Below are 18,428 nucleotides of genomic sequence, written 5' to 3'. Positions count from 1 at the left end.
ATCGATGTGTGAGTGAATGTTGGACTTTGTGGTCACGTTAAAGTGCAACCGAGTGTGTTGAGACGCTTGGATTCAAGAAACACTGAGACCATGAATCCAAGTTTTTGGTTTGGACCTCAACCATTCAGCTATCGGTTCATTTATAGTTTATATTTTCTGTACATTTTATTCCTCACGGACGTCTAAATGTCGTTTCAAAGCCTTCTGATGAGGACAAAGTGAATCCTTTATTCATTTGAGTTTAGCGTCAAAGTAGTCAAAATATTTCTTTGGTCTGGACTCAAATATCTCAACAACTGTTTGACGGATTGTCATTAAATTTCGTTAAGACATTCATGTTCCCCAGAGGATGAATCCGTCTGACTTTGGTGATTCGCTGACTCTTCCTCTAGCGCCATCATGAGGTTGATAAATCATTTCTCAGACGCGCCATCATCAGGTCAAAGTCTTCATTTTGTTTCCCATCAGCCTGCTAGTTAGTTAGTGCTTTTGCGTTATGTAAACTAAGATGGTAAATATTCTGCTAAACATCAGCACGTTAGCATACTGGCGTTAGCATTTAGCTCAAAGTGACTTGACCTCCATGTCTTCAGTCGTCCTGTCTGGCAGATTCTGAGCCTCACGGTGATTTGTTTGGGAGACAAAATAAAACTTCCTGTGCTTCCCTAAGAATGTGTGTGTGCATGTGTGTGTGTGTGTCACTCTCATCCTGTCCCTTTCGATCAAACATCCTCCTCCTGTTTGCTTCAATCTATGCAACAGAATCCTCCAGTTTGGCTCCAGTGGTTCATCTGGTTTCTCACTTTCTCTCCCTCACACTCTCACTCTGTCCGCTCGTCTCTCGTCTCTTTATCTGCTTTTTATTTTTCAGTTCTTTCTACAAACAGAACCACGATACCTGTACATTGATGTGTGTATGTATGTGTGTGTGTGTGTGTGTGTGTGTGTGTCATGTTGTTTTCTTTACTCTTTTGTAAGATATGATCATGTGGAATGCCTTTGGTCTTAGTGTCATGTCGTTTGAACTTAAGCTGAACAAAAGATGATAATCAAGCAACTGAGTAAAAGTTGTCACATAAGTATATATATATAATATATATAATATATATAAATATATACAAATCTATATCCATCAAATAAAGCCATTGGAATTTGAAATACATCCGTGTCAATTTGTGATTTTTTTGGAAAGATTTATTTTTACAGATTTTTAATTTACTTATTTAGATTATTTTTTTTCTTTTACGTACTGAATGAATGGCTTCTTCTGGGAGAGGAATGACCATCACGCCTCATAAATCATTATTATTATCATTGAATAACTTTGAACTGGAAATCCCAGAATGCTTTAGTCAAGAGCAACAGTTTGAATACTTTTAGACTTCTTGTCCTTTAAGAGAGCAGCTTCAAGAGATTATGATGAAGTATTAAAGCAGGACATATTGTGCTCGTTAGGCTTGTGTTCTGGGTTTCTACCAGAACATGTTTACATGCTTTAATGTTTTAAAACAAACACCTAATTGTTCTCATACTGTCTGTCTGAATATACCTGTATTCACCGTCTCTATCTGAACCGTCGGTCTGCTCTGATAGAAATATGCCACACCTCAGACTGTGGTGTTATGTTTTAATGAGCCTGCATGTGACGTATAAAGAGGAGCCAGATCTCATTGGCTTGCTGAGTCAATGTTTTATGATTTAGGGAAACCACAATAATCTGACTGGGTTGACCCAAATGTGTGAACAAGCACAATAGTTTTTCATATGTCCAATTTAAGGTTTAATATTCCTTATTCTCAACAAATCCTATGAAAAGACCTCAACCAACAGTGACTACAAGTATATACACACATATATACAGTGTATATACAAATATATGTATGGATAGGTATTGTGTAGTTTTCAAAAGTCTGATGTGATACTTCCAGGCCAGCCAAAACATAAAATCTCTCCAGCGTGTCCTGGGTCTAACCCAGGGGCCTCTTACCGGTTGGACGTTCACAGAAACTGTCTATAAAGTTGTGAAAAGTCTGAAGTGTTTCTGTTTTCAGGTATGTTTTTGTCGAGAGTGAATCAAGAGTTCAGAAAGTATCTATTATTTTCACAGAGAGGTGGTTGAAGGCCACGATTACCAGCAGAGAACTTTCTGTGCAGGATTCAAACCCAGAAATCACATTAATGTGCCGGACGTCTTCGGTCATCACTACGTTAGCATGTAAACAGCTGGGATCAGTCATGGTGACAACATAATGAGCAATAATACTCCTGTAGGCCATTAAATGCCAGATATAGATATTCTTAATGTCCACAGGTCCTTCCTCTAGTGATTAACAAAAAGCACTGATGATGTGAGTTCTAATCCACCAGGACAAAAAAGTTTATTTCATCCGACCTTTCCCGAATTTGAGCTTTTTCTTATAAAGATTCTGGATATTTGTACCTCTTCATTACTGTAAGAGGTACAGTCTCTGTGGAGGGAGCATCACTGTTTGTCTGAAGTGACAGATGACATGATCAACCTTTGATAAAAGGTCACGAGGTAATATGGCTTAGCTGTAAAGGTTGTCTGGTGAACGCACTCCGAAGAAAAGGGGTTGGTCATGTATTGAGAAGAAGATGGCCGCACGCTAAGCTCGATGTTTCGGCCACACTTGGTGCTTTTCAAGGCAAGATTAATACATGTGTATTAATTATTACATAGTCAGTTTCAATCAAAACGGCCCTTGAGGAGGAATAGACCCGATTCTAAAAGCCGCGGATCTTAACAGACTGAAAGAGAGATCTGGTAAACTGACACACAGATCTGAGACCTGCAGCAACACAACGGGAGACTAACAGACCTGATTAGACTGAATATCATGAGGATCTGGCCTGACCCTGGTTCTGGGTCAGGTCTCGGTGTCAAGGCACCAATCGGACCTCTCCTCGGGACAAAAGAGCCAACTAAAAGAGCTGCTAATGAGGGGAACTGGACATTTGAAACTGCTATACATATACATATATACAGTATATACCAGCACCGTATGTATATACATACCTGTATGTACCTCCTCTAGATGTTAATGACTCCATGATCTTTCCTTTGGAGCCATTGTCAGGGCACACTTGTCATCTTTAGCTCTGTTACTGGTCAGGCTCTTAGAATATAGTGGCTGTAATGAACAGCTCCACCTCTAGGGAGCGCTGTATATCAGTAATTTATACATATCAAGACAAATATGTCTTTAGTCTCCTGCAGATCTGGTGAAACCTTCTTCATCAGCTGCTCAGTGCAGCACTGCCACCACGTGGACACTCGCTGCTTTACACCAGACGGGCCTCCTGCTGTAGAGCACCAGATGAACTAATTAATGCATCATTATAATCCAGTAATATAATGTAGATATATATATATATATATATGATTCTGAAATGGGCCATTCTGCATGAGTTTATATTTAACGTAAATACTATATGTACTAAAAAATCTGAGTAGTGCAGATAAGTGATTTGAAACTAAATCAAAGCAGCTTAATTTGATAAAAAGGAAAAAGAAAAGTAGTGTAACATCCTGTGAAATGCTTAATTTAAATGAACATAATATTGTTTTATTCATCACGACCAGTGATGTTTTCCACACTTACTCTAAAACGTGTCAGAAGGTGTTTCTGAGTTGTATGAATACAGGCTCTGTGTCGGGCTTTGTGCTTTCATGCTGTGAGACATATTTCCCTCCATCTGCTGATTAGTTTCTTCTCTTTTTCTTTTCCTTCTCACCAGATCTCTCTTTCTTCTCTGTCCATCGTCGTTCATTTACTCTCTAATGGCTTAAATCACTTGTCCTCGCGGCTTCTCTCCGCCCACGAGCCTCCGGCGGCAGCCTTCGTTCGTCACGGAGGGGATTGAGTCCTGGAAGGTGTTGTCAAGACGACTGAGTTTCTAACGGTGACTGTGATGACACCGCGGCAACCAGGGACTTCACTTTACCGGCGGTTCGTTAGTGGAGGAGGTGGAGGAGGAGGAGGTGGAGGAGGAGGTGGAGGTGGTGGTTTCAATGTGAAGGAGCTCCAGGCAACAAGCTTCTCAACCACAGAAAGAACTGCGTGTCCACACAAGTTTGTTCACACTTTCTATGACGTCAATGTCAACTCATTATGAACATATACCACCTTATAATCGGGTTATAGTACTATATATCATAGTTATAGGCACTCTACAATATGAACATGCTTTATAACTATACTCATAACTCCTTGTGAAGCATTTTATAATGACTTATGGTCAAGAATCATAATATTTCTTAATTGCTGGTCTCTACAAGGGTCATAGTTCATTACAATTTCCATAGTTGTATTATTTGTATGATGCATCATAATCACGTTATGATGCATTATAATGTGATTATAAGTTACTTTAAATGGTCATTATTTGCTTTAAGTCGGGTAAAAAAATATGAAACCTATGCAAGAACAACACACAAAGAATTGTAAAATTAATGTTTACTTTACTTAAAACAAACAATGACCACTAGAGTAACTGTAATCACATTCTAATGCATCATAACGGCATTATAATGTATTATACAAAGATTAGAAGTAACAAAAATCAAATTAATGTTTATTTAAAAGCGAACAATGACCACTTATAGAATAAGTTATGATCACATTATAATGTATTATAACAGTGTTCATAATGAATTGATGATTTATTATAGTGCATTACAACTATGACCAGCAATTGTAAAGTATTATGATTATTGACCTAATAAGTCTAAAATGTTTTATCATGATTAGTGATTATTTTCGATAAAGCATTATGGATATTAATGATTGCTTACAGCTATAATCATCCAGTGCTATAGGCAGATTATAATGCATTAAATATCAGTATAGTAAACAGTATGTATGTATTATAAGTATGTTTATAGTGATTGGCGTCATACAAAGTGCTACCAAAAGTTTAAACCTGAGCTGACAGTTTGCTGACGCTCAGTTTATCTTCACTGACTCACTGCCGTGTGTTTGAACCCTCAAACATCAATAAAAACCCATTTTTATAAATTCCTCTTTGTCAGACTCCTGAATCTCTCCGAGAGGAACCGGATGGATTAGACCAGAAAATAGAAAAATGATAATCCCTCAATTGAATTTCATCCTCCTTTTCAAAAACACCTGCTTATGTAAAGAGTCATGTGCGAGTGTGTAAACCCCCCCCCCCGCCCCTGTCACACCGAGGTGCAGCAGGCTGCTTCGGATTGTATCCTCACAAATTACCCGGAGAATGTTTGATTTCTTTTGCAGACACAAGAATCACGTGTCAGAGAGATGATGGCGGTGCTGACGTTAGTTTCACAAGCAAATCAAACGCCCCACTTTGAGTCTGTTGAGAGTCTTAATTCTGTGGGAGGTGTGTGTGTGTGTGTGTGTGTGTGTGTGTGTGTGTGTGTGTGTGTGTGTGTGTGTGTCAGGGGGCTTTATAAAAAGGTCTGGAGGTCGAACCTGAAGTCAGTTTAGTGTCTGATCATTAGAGGAGCTGCTGTCACCTATAAGGTCAATGTAAGTAGAGAGATCATAACTAAACGAGTGTGTGTGATTGTGATTTATTTTAGTTTAGTTATTTTAGTTACTTCTGTAATCTGTGTTTTCTTATATTCTGTTAAGAGTTACTTCTGTAAATGTGGTGATGAATGTTCAACGTGTTTGTCTGTGAGGAACAAACTGCTTTCAGGTCCTCCGGCGTTTAGGAAAATGATTCTCAGAAACATGCAGAAAACAACACACATTGACTGTTAAACATCTGGCCCGGGAGTTTTAGCGCCCTGGAAGAAGTTGAAACATTTAAAAATATATGCGTAGCTTTTTTCTTTTTGCAGATTTAGTATATTTACATTCAATGGAGGAGGATATTCATCCTTTCTCAGGCTTGAAACAGTCAAGTTGTGTTTGTCATTGTTACTAAAGGACAACACTGAGGTTTTGTGCAGAAAAATGGAAGAAATGGATGAAAATTTGGGCCAAGAAACTTGTAAGGAGCTTCTCTTTACAGGCACTTATTTATGAACGAATATTTATTATCCTGACTCTTCTATTTAACGTGTTTCTTGCCGTTCTTTCTTCCAGAAGATGCAGACGTCACTCCGGCCGGTGCAGTGGCTCGCTGTCATGCTTCTCGTTGTCTTCACAACCAGCCAGTGTCAACAAAATGAGAGGTGAGACGCTCGTTCCCGCCTAATTTTATCGTTTTTAAGTGGTGCAAAGAACTGAATCATTTAGTTAATTAGTAAAAGTAGCAGTGGGAAAATGTTTAATGTGCATCAGCTGTGGCTTAAAGGAATACTTTGAAATATACGGAGATACAGAATCACAGCAAAACAACAAAATGTCTACAAAGAAAAAACTATTTCTTGCTCCCAAAAAGAAGGAAAACATCACAGCTCACCTCACTTGTGCTACAAATTGACTCTAACGGTTGAAAATATATTTTGCATTAAAGCATCCAGATTCAGTTTTTTTTCTGTGTAGCTGAGAACATTAACAAAAGAAAGTTTCTCCCTCATTTAATTTTTCAGAGAAATGTAAAACTGATGAAATGTGATTTATAGAAATATCACTTTGTGTATGTATGTGGGGGATGTTTGATTCATGTCCGCTGATGTTTTTGAAATTACAAACTTTGAGCAACATTCATTTCGATAGATGGTTCTCAAATTATCAAACACTTCCATTACATTTCTATTTTTACAGTTAAAGCTCAAACTGTTTTAACGGGTACATATCATTGCACTGTCACTGTCTAAATGAATCCTATACATGCTGTATACACTGTATATAATCACCTATTCAATAGTTATCTATTTGCATTGTTTATATTGTTTACAACTTACAGAAACACTTGTCTAGACATTTCATTTCTGTTGTTTGTCTGGTGCTTATATACATTTGTATGTATACACCTATTTTTCCACTTACTTGTGTACATAATAGTCCTGCCTATTCTTTACCTTTATTTGTCCTTTTTTGGGGTTCTTGTTTTTAGCTTTTAATTTCTATTTAACTACATTTAAAGAATGAAAGTGTGATGTCTGACCTGTACTGAGGGTGCACCGATCTCTGTCCTCCCTGCAGGCGCCGAGCTGTGACCGAACACCAGCTGATGCACGACCGCGGCCGGAACATCCAGAGTCTCAAGAGACTCATCTGGCTGTCCAGCGCCATCGAGGGTCTCCACACGGCCCAGACTCGGTCTTCTGATTTCAGCCCGTCAAAGGTCCGGAACCTGGCTCTGAATCCAGCGCTGGTCCCTGCTGCTGGGAACCCCCAGCCCGACCGGGTGCAGAGCCTCCTGAGAGACTTCTTTAATCCCTACCTGACTCAACAGCAAGACAGAGAGGCCTAACATCCCTTTAATGCACACACATGAACCCTCTGTACACATAGATATAATAAAAATAATGATTGGTGTCCATCGTTTGTCTTTAGACAACCTGTGAGCTGCAGACGTGTCCAAATGTCTCCAAGAGTTAAAATCAGATCAGTATGAAGAGAATTATTTTAATTTGATGTGGTGTCATAATTGTTCGGTGTTAACTTCAATGTTACTATGGCACACTGATGATAATAACATTAAAACAAATGGCAATAATGGATAGCAATCTCTTAAAATGTGAAACCAGCTTTCACCTTGATTAAAAAAGTACAAAATAACATTACAGTTGTTCTCCATCTCAGCAAGACACGATCTCGCAAGATCTTGTGTTTGCAAATGCTAATTAATTTTCTTTTAACTGTGGAAATATATAATGTTACTTCAAAAAGAAATATAAATACATCATGCAAATATAACACATTTTGCTTTCATGTGTGTGAATTAATATTAACATTAGTTGGGCACGTTGTCACTTTGCATGGCAGCCTTGGTGTGTATGTATGTGTGTGAAAGGGTGAATGTTGACATGAAGTTGAAAGCGCTTTGAGTGGTCAAGTACATTTACCATTAGGAAGTGTAAACCATTTCAAACCATTGACAGCTTGTAATGTGTTATCTTTTGTAAAAGTGTATTTTAGGTTCAAGATGCAATTAAATAAATGTAAATACTGCATTTAACCGTACGTAACATGTTAGAACAGAAGCAGTGTGTACTAAAAGTAAAAAATAAAAAGTATGCAGTTTGAAACGCAGTTCGTGTCCCTGCCTTCACTCTTCAGCCTTTTCCATCCTACCCGGGAGACAGAGCTGCTTAAAATCCTCTCAAGGGGTTTGCGTAGTAGCTACAACCCCACGTGAAACAGCAAGCAAGTGAAGTATTTCATCTGTTGTAAAGCCACGTTTAAAGTAGTCTTCAATGTACTCACGATCCATTTATATGTCAAATGTAGGGTAACTGCCAAAGAGCTGCTTCTATGACTGTTGTGTTTAAGTATCTTATAATTTCGACTTTCTATCTCATAATTTCAACTTTCTATCTCATAATTATGACTTTTTATCTCATAATATCGACTTACCATTTGGACATTTTTATTATCAAGTCTAACTTTTCATCTTTTTTATTATTATTTGTAATTTTGTTTATTTATTTATTTGTAATTTTTTTATTCATTTTTGCTGACTTTCTATCTCATATTTTTATTGTCAAGTCTAACTATTCATCTTTTTTATTATTATTATTATTTGTAATTTTGTTTATTTATTTATTTGTAATTTTTTTATTCATTTTTGCTGACTTTCTATCTCATATTTTTATTATCAAGTCTAACTATTCATCTTTTTTTATATATATTTTTATTTTTATTCAATTATTTATATATAAATATATTTTTTTGCTGCAGAAATGGGCTTCCATAGTGCAAACAGTCGTCTCACAAAAAAAAAAAAGAAAAGGAAACTACGCGAGATTTACGTGATGGCTAACGTGAACGAACGTGAACTAGCTTGCTGTGACAACCACAGTGACAGTCACCGGGTCGCGGTGATCCACCTCCAGCTTGGAACGTCCCTGCGGTGGTCTAACTGTCATAGAGAGCGACTCTAAACACTATCCGCCCACAGAGGGGTCCTGTCTTCCGGATCCTCGAAGCGCCCTCGGCTCTCGTCCTTTAATCGGCCAGGTTAGTCAGTGTTACATCCGTCAGTTAGCTGTCTTCGGGGTAAGCTAATCAAGCTAAGTTAAAGTAGCCGCAATCACCAGGTGAGGTGTCAGTAGTACGCTCGGACTTCGTCAATGTATTTTAATGGGCGGTGGTATTTTCAGTCATGTGAATATGAAGAAGTGATAACAAGCCTAACAGCAAGCGAGTAGACCGGAAACGTCCACTCGTGACTGAAGTCTTCCGTAGCTACCAGCTAGCAGCTAATGCTAATCCTCAGCAGCAGCGGTACTGATGTGGAACTAGCATAGCTAGCATGCTAGCTAGCTGCGAGTATGCTAGGTAGCATTAGCAGACCGCCGAGGCGGGTTGTTGTTTTGCAGTCGTAATTAGCTCATGTTCTTGCTGACAGTCACAATAAATAGTTTAGTAACACAGACGGGATTCAACGGAGTGAATCTTTCACACTGTCTTTGATTTGTTTAGCAACAGTTAGCTGATTATAACCCTGTGAATGTCGGCATGTAACGGTGTTTGGTATTCATGTATTCGCAGATGTTTGTAGTCACGTGGTTGGTACTCTGCTGATATAATGAGGGTACCATCAATAACACGCGTGACAACAGTTCAAGGCATTTTATTACCCTTTTGTTTGGAATGTAACCAGTACATTTACTCAAGTACTGTACTTAAGTATAGTTTGAAATACTTGTACTTTACTGGAGTATTTCCTTTTTGTGTTACTTTATACTTCTACACTAAAAATTCTGAGAGGAATATTGAAGTTCTTACTTTACTACATTTGTTTGATAACTTTAGTTACTCTGTAGATTCAGATTAATAACTCATAAACATAAAATGTATGAGGTGTGATTATTATTGCATATAAACTTTGTTTTGTTTTGTTTTTGTATAACATTGACCTAGCGTTAGTAGTAAAGTGCTGCTTCTAAGAATTTATGCTATGTAAAAAGGGAAGTTATAATATGTTTAATGTTCAGTCTACATCTTGGATTTAATGTTTTATTGCTATTTATTTATTTCTATGTGCATTCCTCTTTGAAAAGATTATTTTTGAACTTAATTGATTACATACATCTACATAAGAATACGTCAATAATTATTATCAATATTTTAATATACATTAATTTGAAATTGGCCATTCTGTATATCGTGTACTTTTGTATTTAAAGTACATTTTGTTGTAAAATTCCTTCCATGTGAGGATTAGCTGCTTTTTAGCCATTTCTGTCATAATAATAAAATAATCATTGGGTTCTAGCTTTAGTAAAATGCTTCATGGGTTTTGTGAAGATGTGTAAATGCAGTATATTGTGATATTTCCACACGACAGTATTGTGATATTGGGCTCTTGTTTTCTTAGGTTTCGTCCAGCCTCATCCGGCCCCACTGTGGATCTTTAGCCCCTCCGGCAGGACAGTGGCAGAGGCAGAGGCAGAGCCATCGGGGACCAGAGCAGCAGGCAGCAGGGCTCCATGAGTGCGACGGGGCAGCAGCAGCAAGGTGGGGGCCTGCGTTCTCGCCGAAGCCTCGTCCGGGACAAGGACCCCGGGCCGGGCATGGGCATGGAGGCGGCCTGCTGGCTGGCCCCTGGAGTGCTGCGCAGGCTGATCGAGCTGCCCGCACCCCCGCTGTCCCGACACCAGCTGAAGAGACTGGAGGAGCACAGGTAACACTCCTCTGAGACACACTGAAGTAAAGCCTGATGTGGAGTTATTTAATGTTATGTGCAGTGAGTTTATCTAGTTCTATGGTTTAGCAGCGGAATGTACAGAACTAATGAGTACTGCCCCAAGGTGAAGCAGTCTGATAGCGATGTGTTCAGTGTGCGTTGAGCTACGTCGTCTGTGGCTCTGCTGTGTGAAAGAGATGCTGTTGAAGCTCAAAGGGACAAAGCCCACTCCTGAGCGCTCCGAGTAACAGAAATGATTCAGAGCACTGTTCTTCTGTGTGCCTTTGCTCAAGTGTAAATGTACAGGCTTCGACTTGCTGGGAGCGCGTTACCAAAACAACAACCAGGATTTACTTTTTGTTCTTAACTGTAACTTGCTACAACTTGTTCAGACAAAGTTCTCAGCTCGCTATTTCGATTTTTCAGCCCCAATGAAAGTCAAAAACAGTCCCATTAATCATCACCCAGCCCTTTGTCGTGACTCCCATATTGTGCCGTCACCATCATTGTTTCTGGGAGGCAGGTAAACCTCCAGAGTGAAGTCAGCAGATCCTCACCTGGCTGTTGTTGGTCTCTGCAGGTACAGCAGTGCTGGACGCTCCCTGCTGGAGCCTCTGATGCAGCGCTACTGGGAATGGTTGGTGGGACGAGTCCCTTCCTGGATCGCCCCCAACCTCATCACCATCATCGGCCTGGCCACCAACGTCTTCACCACCCTCGTGCTCATTTATTACTGTCCAACCGCCACTGAGCAGGTTAGTCATCACTCTGAAACAACGTTATGGCGCCCGGCTTCATGTTAAAACATATTTAACACGCTAGAGTTCATGTTTTCCTTCACTCATTAGAGAAGAAATTTAAATGAATTGATGAATAAGCTGTATTTTTGACACAGCAGGAGCAGCAGAGTATTGAGAATATAAATTTGCATTTACGGCAAATCAAAAACAAAAGCAGATCATAAAACACGGAGGCTTCTTGTTCAAATATTAGGAAATTACAAAGGAGATGAAGGTCTGGTTTAAAACTAAACAAACAAAAGTGTGGGTTCGAGTTAGAGGTCAGAGTTTAATCCTCAGTTTGATCCAGCAGGTGAAGGTGCTTCTGCCTCTACTGTCTGCAGGGATCCCAGTGTTGTTGTTCATTGACGGTTTCTTTATAATTAGGGCCGTCATTGCCCTGAGCTTCTTTCTGTACAGCTCAGCAGTCCGCTCGGGGCGTATCGGATTACGGGGACGTCTGATTAATAATTGAGCAGTTCAGGGAAACAGATCTTAATCACAGCAAGAGACCCCTGATTATACAGACCACGGGTATTCAATTAAAAAAAGGTCCAGTTAGAGAGAAATGTTCTCATGCAAAGGTCACAGTAATGTCTAAGTTGCGCTATGATTTAGTTCCATGTACATCTCTGAAGATATGAGACGTACTGGTAGTGACCCACCAGATGAACTGTGATTTCTTTGTTTTGCTGAAGGCCTTTCTGGGTCACCTGACTTTAAAGAGATCTGATTCACTCGTTGTGTTTCTGCTGCATACGACCGTGTTATTTCAGGCTCCTCTCTGGGCGTACCTGCTGTGTGCCGTGGGTCTGTTCATCTACCAGTCATTGGACGCCATCGACGGGAAGCAGGCCAGACGCACCAATAGCAGCTCTCCGCTGGGCGAGCTGTTTGACCACGGCTGTGACTCCCTCTCCACGGGTCAGTTTCCTCACGTTTGACTTTGTTCCTCTGTGTCTCAGTGAATCTAAAGTCTTTTTTTTGTGTTTGTCTCTGCAGTGTTTGTGGTGTTGGGAACCAGTATAGCAGTGCAGATGGGCACCAACCCTGACTGGATGTTCTTCTGCTGCTTCGCTGGGATGTTCATGTTCTACTGTGCTCACTGGCAGACATACGTGTCAGGAACGCTGCGCTTCGGCATGTGAGTCAACTAAGCTGCTTGTTTTTCCTTTGTGTTTTGGTGCATAACAATCAAAATGAACTAAGAGTAAATAAAAAACAAAAGAGTAAGTACTGCAAAAGTCAAGAACCATGAAAATAGAATAAATAAAACATAACAATAAGAATATGTACAGTATATCTGTTTTAAAATATTGATCATCCTTCTATCTGAATCATTGTTATTATACGTATGCATTGATTCATTCAGTCACTAAATATTCAAAAAGGCAAACATGTTTTTTGCCAAATTCAGACTCGTGTAAGTTTGAGTAAAACAGACTAGAAGCATGAAGTGCCGAAAAAAGGACATTAAAGCATCGACTGGTCGTTAATCACCTCAACAAACATTGATTGCATTAATGTTTTAGAGGTTTTCATTATTGAATCTGAAAACACATTTTGTTCACTTGATTCATTAAAGAGAGGATGATCTAGTTACACTTCAGCGGTAGTGATTTCATTAGCAGTTACTAAGAGTTGATGTATTCTGTGTGTAGATTTGACATGACAGAGGTGCAGATCTGTCTAGCAGGATTACAGATGCTCACAGCCACTGTGGGCCCCTGTCTGTGGAACATGATGGTAAACCTCCTGGCTGTTGCTGCATTGCTGCCTGCTGCCTGCTTCCACAATGGCCGCTGACCTCCGTGGAGTCATGTGGCTTAAAAACCACTTATTGAGACACTTTAATAAAACAAAAAAAGAATCAAAAGATGAATTGATAATGTAAATATTTGACAGTTGCAGCCGTAACAAACAGAAATCCAGACAGTCTTCTCTGTCTGTCTGAGAGTGAGGTGTTTAAATCTCACGTCTCTGTGGTTAGGTTAGCCTAGCTTAGCACAACACGCTGTATCTCATTACAAAACGTGAGCGACTTCCTGGAGTCTCTGGTTATCAAAGAGAGGAGCCAGTGAAATATCACTGACTGCATCTTAAATGCAGCTACTTTCCTGTTTAATCTTCCGAATCAGACTTCCCCTGAGCTCCAGGTCCAGCGGCGTGTTGTGGAGGAAGGCCGCAGGACGACGGTGTGCTGCTGGTAGACGTCACTAATCCTCACTGTCCACTCTCTGCTTTCTCCTCCCACTCAGCATTGATGTGACTGAGGTGCAAATCTTCATTATAATCATGTATTTGCTGGCCGCCGTGGGAGGATCTGCTTTTTGGCAGTCACTGGTAATTGTGATCGGTTCTACTTCCTACAGATTTACACTAATGACATTGATGATGAATTATGTAATGACGTTTGTGTTATGTTGCTCTAACGTTCTTGTTTTGACTGTTGTCGCTGTAATTGTTATCAGGAATACAAAGACTTTTACCGTTCTCTAATGTTTTCATTGTGAACTCACAGCTGGAAGTTTGATCAACACATCTTTTACTGTGAATGTTTCAGTTGTATTGTTCCTTAATGTTAGTGTGTTTTTGTTAATGTCTTGATTGGTAGATTCCGATCCTAAATATCCAGATGAAAATGGTTCCGGCCATCTGCACTTTCTTGGGAGCCATCTTCTCCTGCACTAATTACTTCAGAGTTATTTTTACGGGAGGAGTGGGCAAAAATGGATCAACAATAGCAGTAAGTCTGGAAGCTTCATCAGAGCATGTCGGAGGGTGGATATTGTTGTGTTTTTTGTGGGGGGGGGGGGGGGGGGGTTTACATGATAAATCAGAAAAGTAATGCTTTCAAGTTACTTCACTAACTACGTTTACGTACTCAAAATATTCCCTTATTCCGAAAAAGACAAAATTCCTAGTAGCCATGTTTAAAAAGCTAATGCATATAAATATATTCCGGTGCAGCCGTGAGAACACACCGTCCCTATTTCATTCCTTCAACACCCTCTTTAAAAGGTGGGCGTTGAGATATGTGTGCATATCCAAAAAACCTCTTGATATCCAAATCTTTCACAAGTTTTAAAAGTAGGTGGGCTTCTTCTTCTGGGCAGACGTGTGGGCTTTCTCTTTAGGGCGTTCATCTCTGCAAACAGTTGGCTGGTTGGTTTGTGTTTAACGAGTGTTCAACGCACAGAGCCGACCGTTAACAGGCAGGAGGCTGTGAGGCACAAATTGCGGTTAAAAACAAACCATTGAGACTCATCTTCTGAAGAATGATCCTAAACCAGAATAATATCTGCATACCCCACATGTCAAATGCTCCACTCTGAATAAGGCCTAATTTAGAACATCCAAACACAATATTCTGTTTACATGACCCGGATCAAATTCAGAAAGTTGTCATATTCGTAATATTAGTTGAATATTAGTGTGCATGTAAACGTAGTCATTGTGAGATGTGTGCACATGCAGGCGGGTAGAAAACAAACCAGAATAACAGAGATTTGTTTTAGTGCCGTAACCTGCACACATTGCAAAAGTAATGGGTGGAAATGTTCTATAACCAGAGAGGGAAACCTCGTTAGTGAATAGTTATATAGTGTAACAAAGAAACAGCAGGGGATGTTAGCGAGATAGAGCAACAGATACTTTATCAACGGGTAACTTTACTCGTACTGTTTCTCAAATAATGACAAAGGTTATCTGTTATTTTCTTATCTTCCTTCAAAGATCTTGTAGCAATAACATTTTTCCCCTTTGATTATTTGTACACATAGACTGGCTGATATAAATACTATATAAATACTATACTACCTTCAGTGTCACGTCACACCTCCCTGCACCCAGTTGTCAGAGCCGTTAGCAGGTTTCTCATGTCTACATTTTATTCGCTGTAGTTAATTAACATTCGTTGTGTTATTCATCTAAACTAAACATTTTAAATCGTCTGGTTGAACATTCATAACAAGCCTGTGTCTGTTTGCACCACACGCTATCGTTTTGATATTTGGAAAGCAAAGAGTACAGCAGTACAGCGGTCATTGCTGAATATTGTGGTACTGAATATTTCCCTGTATGAACGTAACACGCTTGAGTTGATTTATTCTAATTCTTATGGATCAAATACCAGCAGTTCAAAGTTACAGATTCTGTTATAGTATACTGCATACTATACTAGCTGTACTGCTGTACATTAACCGTCTGTGTCTTTGTGTCTGTGTCCTCAGGGAACCAGCGTCCTCTCTCCAGTCTTACATATTGGTTCAGTTATAATTTTGGCGATGATGATATACAAGAAGTCTGCTGTCCAGCTCTTCGAGAAACATCCGTGTCTGTATATCCTGGCGTTTGGCTGCGTCTCCGCCAAAATCACCAATAAATTAGTTGTAAGTCAAACCTACTTTTTCCTCTGTGTCGAAGAGAAGTCGGACATGATGCTGTGGTCACTTATGGAATAATCTAAAAATCATTTCGTACTGCCTGAAGTGACATGGTAGCTGCTTTATCCTGGAGGACTGGTGTTCATGAGTAAAATATGAAAAAGTTGAGGTCCATGTTGTGTTTAATGTATAGACTTTATATAAGAAGTGGAAGTAGTCACCGTAGATAGCTTTTAGAACCTTAAATAATGGCTTTTCATGCGTTTGATAAAGCCATCTCATTAAGAGACATTAAAGTACAAATTACACCATAAGTATAAGAGATAAGCTTAAAAACAAAATGTACTTTGCAGTAGGGAAAGAGTGATGATGTCTCAGAGAATGTACGTCTTTTAGAGCCTCACAGGTTTGATACAGAAAGTTTGCACAGTTTACACAACGTGTGAGTAAAAGTGGAACATAACTTCCCTTATTCTCATATCTTTTAACTTCAACGTTAGCAGACATTTTACTTCCCGGACATTAAAGCTGTTGTGTTTTCTTTTCTTCTGTCTGTCCTCAGGTGGCACATATGACAAAAAGTGAGATGCATCTCCACGATTTAGCCTTCCTGGGACCAGGACTCCTGTTCCTGGATCAGTATTTCAATAGTTTTATTGACGAGTACCTGGTGCTGTGGATTGCATTGGTAAGTACACAGATGATGCTAGCATTGGATACATTACTATAAAGTAATCTAGTTGTATAATAAGTGTGTGATTGGTTTGATGCCTTTTCATTATTTAAAGCTCAGAAAAATCAACCTCATTCTGGAAATGCAGTGCGCTGCGTAATATTCGCAGTAATATAAAAGTATTTAGGACAAAAACAACTAACAAATATTGATGTGTGAATTAATCGCATGAAGAAAAGGCCTTTAGTCCAAATTCTGAAATATATAGTTGAGCACTATGACACTAAATTCTGAGCTACTGAGTAAAACAAAGCCCAGCGTATGAAATACTAAGTTGTGATTTTGTAAGTAAAATGGTGAATATGATGAGACGATGAGTCCCTACTAACGCGTGTCCTCGGCGTGTGCAGAGCTCCTGTTTGACGACCGTTTCTTTCTCCTCCCGCAGATCATTTCCTTCTTCGACTTGGTGCGTTACTGTGTCAGTGTTTGCAACCAGATTGCCTGCCATCTTCACATTTTTGTTTTCAAAATCAAGCCTTGTTCATTGCTCAGTTCAGCTCCTCACTGAGGACACGCCGGCCACGACTGACTCTGCCCCCCCTCTTTAGTCGCACTCATCTGTTCTCCTCTGTTTTCCACGTAGAGATTCAGGGATGACGTAATGTGTAAAAAAAAAAAAAAAAAAAAAAGAAAGAAATAGTATGTGCTTCTGCCAACTGAATGTGTGGACAAATAATATATACTGAGAAACCGGAGTATTACTGTCGTTGTTTCTTTTTCACCGGTGCAGAACTTGAATTTGTAACCAGCTTCATTTTCTGAATTCTCCTTCTGAGAAACTCACGAACGAGTATCTGAGGAGAGCACAGGTGCTACTCGCTATGTTCAAGGAGAGAGACGTCGATGTGTTCACAACCGTTTGTGTGCAAAGAAAATGTAAAAAGGAAGCGAATCAAACTCTTTGCTTTTCATGAATATAATTTTTGTAATATTTGCATAACTTTACCTTTTTGCTATTGTAAATACCAAACTGTTACAGATGTCTGTGCTTTTCTTTTAAGTTAAAAAAAATCCTGCTTTGACACGTTTGTAAACCTTCATGTATATGATTTTATAACACAACTTTATCTCCTGCACATTAATACGAAACTGTGCAACTGTTCAGCAAAAACAAATTGTTTTTGGAGGAAACTCATTGTCGACAAAAACGATGTTATTGAACAAAGCTGTGAAATATTCACTGCCAATGTTTTTCATTTCGTTTGTCAAATGAAACCACTTGTTTGTTTTCGGCGCTTTTCTCCGTGTAGGGAATTTTCTGTTTACTGTCTCGTCTAATGTTGTTTTCTAATATACGATTAAGACACGTCATGCACTAGAGGGAAAGACTCGACAGTCTCGGTCACATTTATTTCACACATCTAACAAAACCTCAGCGTTCGGCTCACTAGCAGTCAGATGCAGCTCGCTGGTACGAAGGTTCACCTCACATTTTACCACATTGTGCAGTTGATTGGTACAAAATTCAACATGTTTAACGCTTATTTTGTCACTCGGCTTTCTGTCACATCTGCAACTTGTATTGTTATTATTCTATATTTTACTTATTGTCAACAAATCCCATGAAAAGACCAAAACCGACAATGTGTCCATCTCACCTCACAAGAATGTAGTTATTCAGTAATGTCCTGAAGCCGCTGGTCACTGTAGATTCTTATCAAATGTCACTCAAACAAGGAGGAAATGGTGCTTTTGTTTGGAACTATTTTCATTGGCGGATTAATCCGTGTGTGTGTGTGTGTGTGTGTGTGTGTGTGTGTGTGTGTGTGTGTG

At 39.4% G+C, this 18,428-nt stretch overlaps 2 protein-coding genes across 4 annotated transcripts; both read left to right on the top strand.

Moving 5' to 3' along the window:
* Positions 1 to 5,414: 5,414 nt before the first annotated feature.
* On the top strand, positions 5,415 to 8,104 carry pth4 (parathyroid hormone 4). Of its 2 annotated transcripts, XM_031849533.1 has the most exons (4): positions 5,415 to 5,534; positions 5,940 to 6,003; positions 6,099 to 6,187; positions 7,104 to 8,104. In XM_031849533.1, coding segments are annotated over exons 1-4 (426 nt in total). In that variant the 5' UTR covers positions 5,415 to 5,532; the 3' UTR covers positions 7,375 to 8,104. The 2 variants fall into 2 exon arrangements, with proteins under 2 accessions (XP_031705393.1, XP_031705402.1); XM_031849542.1 differs by lacking the exon at positions 5,940 to 6,003.
* A 790-nt stretch (positions 8,105 to 8,894) lies between these two features.
* cept1b (choline/ethanolamine phosphotransferase 1b) lies at positions 8,895 to 17,983 on the top strand. Of its 2 annotated transcripts, none has more exons than XM_031847801.1 (10): positions 8,895 to 9,083; positions 10,447 to 10,752; positions 11,336 to 11,510; positions 12,311 to 12,458; positions 12,537 to 12,678; positions 13,793 to 13,877; positions 14,149 to 14,280; positions 15,767 to 15,925; positions 16,482 to 16,607; positions 17,041 to 17,983. In XM_031847801.1, the coding sequence occupies exons 2-10, from the start codon at positions 10,559 to 10,561 to the stop codon at positions 17,161 to 17,163; spliced, it is 1,284 nt and encodes a 427-aa protein (XP_031703661.1). In that variant the 5' UTR covers positions 8,895 to 9,083; positions 10,447 to 10,558; the 3' UTR covers positions 17,164 to 17,983. The 2 variants fall into 2 exon arrangements, with proteins under 2 accessions (XP_031703661.1, XP_031703669.1); XM_031847809.1 differs by lacking the exon at positions 8,895 to 9,083 and adding an exon at positions 9,097 to 9,163.
* The last annotated feature ends 445 nt before the right edge of the window (positions 17,984 to 18,428 follow it).

The sequence above is a fragment of the Anarrhichthys ocellatus genome, unplaced genomic scaffold, assembly GCF_004355925.1.
Source record: "Anarrhichthys ocellatus isolate YVR2014 unplaced genomic scaffold, GSC_Weel_1.0 scaffold1, whole genome shotgun sequence".
Lineage (NCBI taxonomy): Eukaryota > Metazoa > Chordata > Actinopteri > Perciformes > Anarhichadidae > Anarrhichthys > Anarrhichthys ocellatus.
The sequence above is the reverse complement of the archived record's forward strand: the minus strand, read 5'-3'. Positions and strand labels throughout refer to the sequence as shown.

Excerpts from the sequence above, each read along its gene's own strand:
- cept1b (XM_031847801.1), top strand. The coding sequence starts at position 10,559 with ATGAGTGCGACGGGGCAGCAGCAGCAAGGTGGGGGCCTGCGTTCTCGC. Across the intron at positions 11,511-12,310 it reads GTCCAACCGCCACTGAGCAG|GCTCCTCTCTGGGCGTACCT; the intron begins GTTAGTCATCAC and ends GTGTTATTTCAG. Across the intron at positions 12,459-12,536 it reads CTGTGACTCCCTCTCCACGG|TGTTTGTGGTGTTGGGAACC; the intron begins GTCAGTTTCCTC and ends TTGTCTCTGCAG.
- pth4 (XM_031849533.1), top strand. Across the intron at positions 6,004-6,098 it reads AAATTTGGGCCAAGAAACTT|AAGATGCAGACGTCACTCCG; the intron begins GTAAGGAGCTTC and ends TCTTTCTTCCAG. Across the intron at positions 6,188-7,103 it reads CAGTGTCAACAAAATGAGAG|GCGCCGAGCTGTGACCGAAC; the intron begins GTGAGACGCTCG and ends TCCTCCCTGCAG.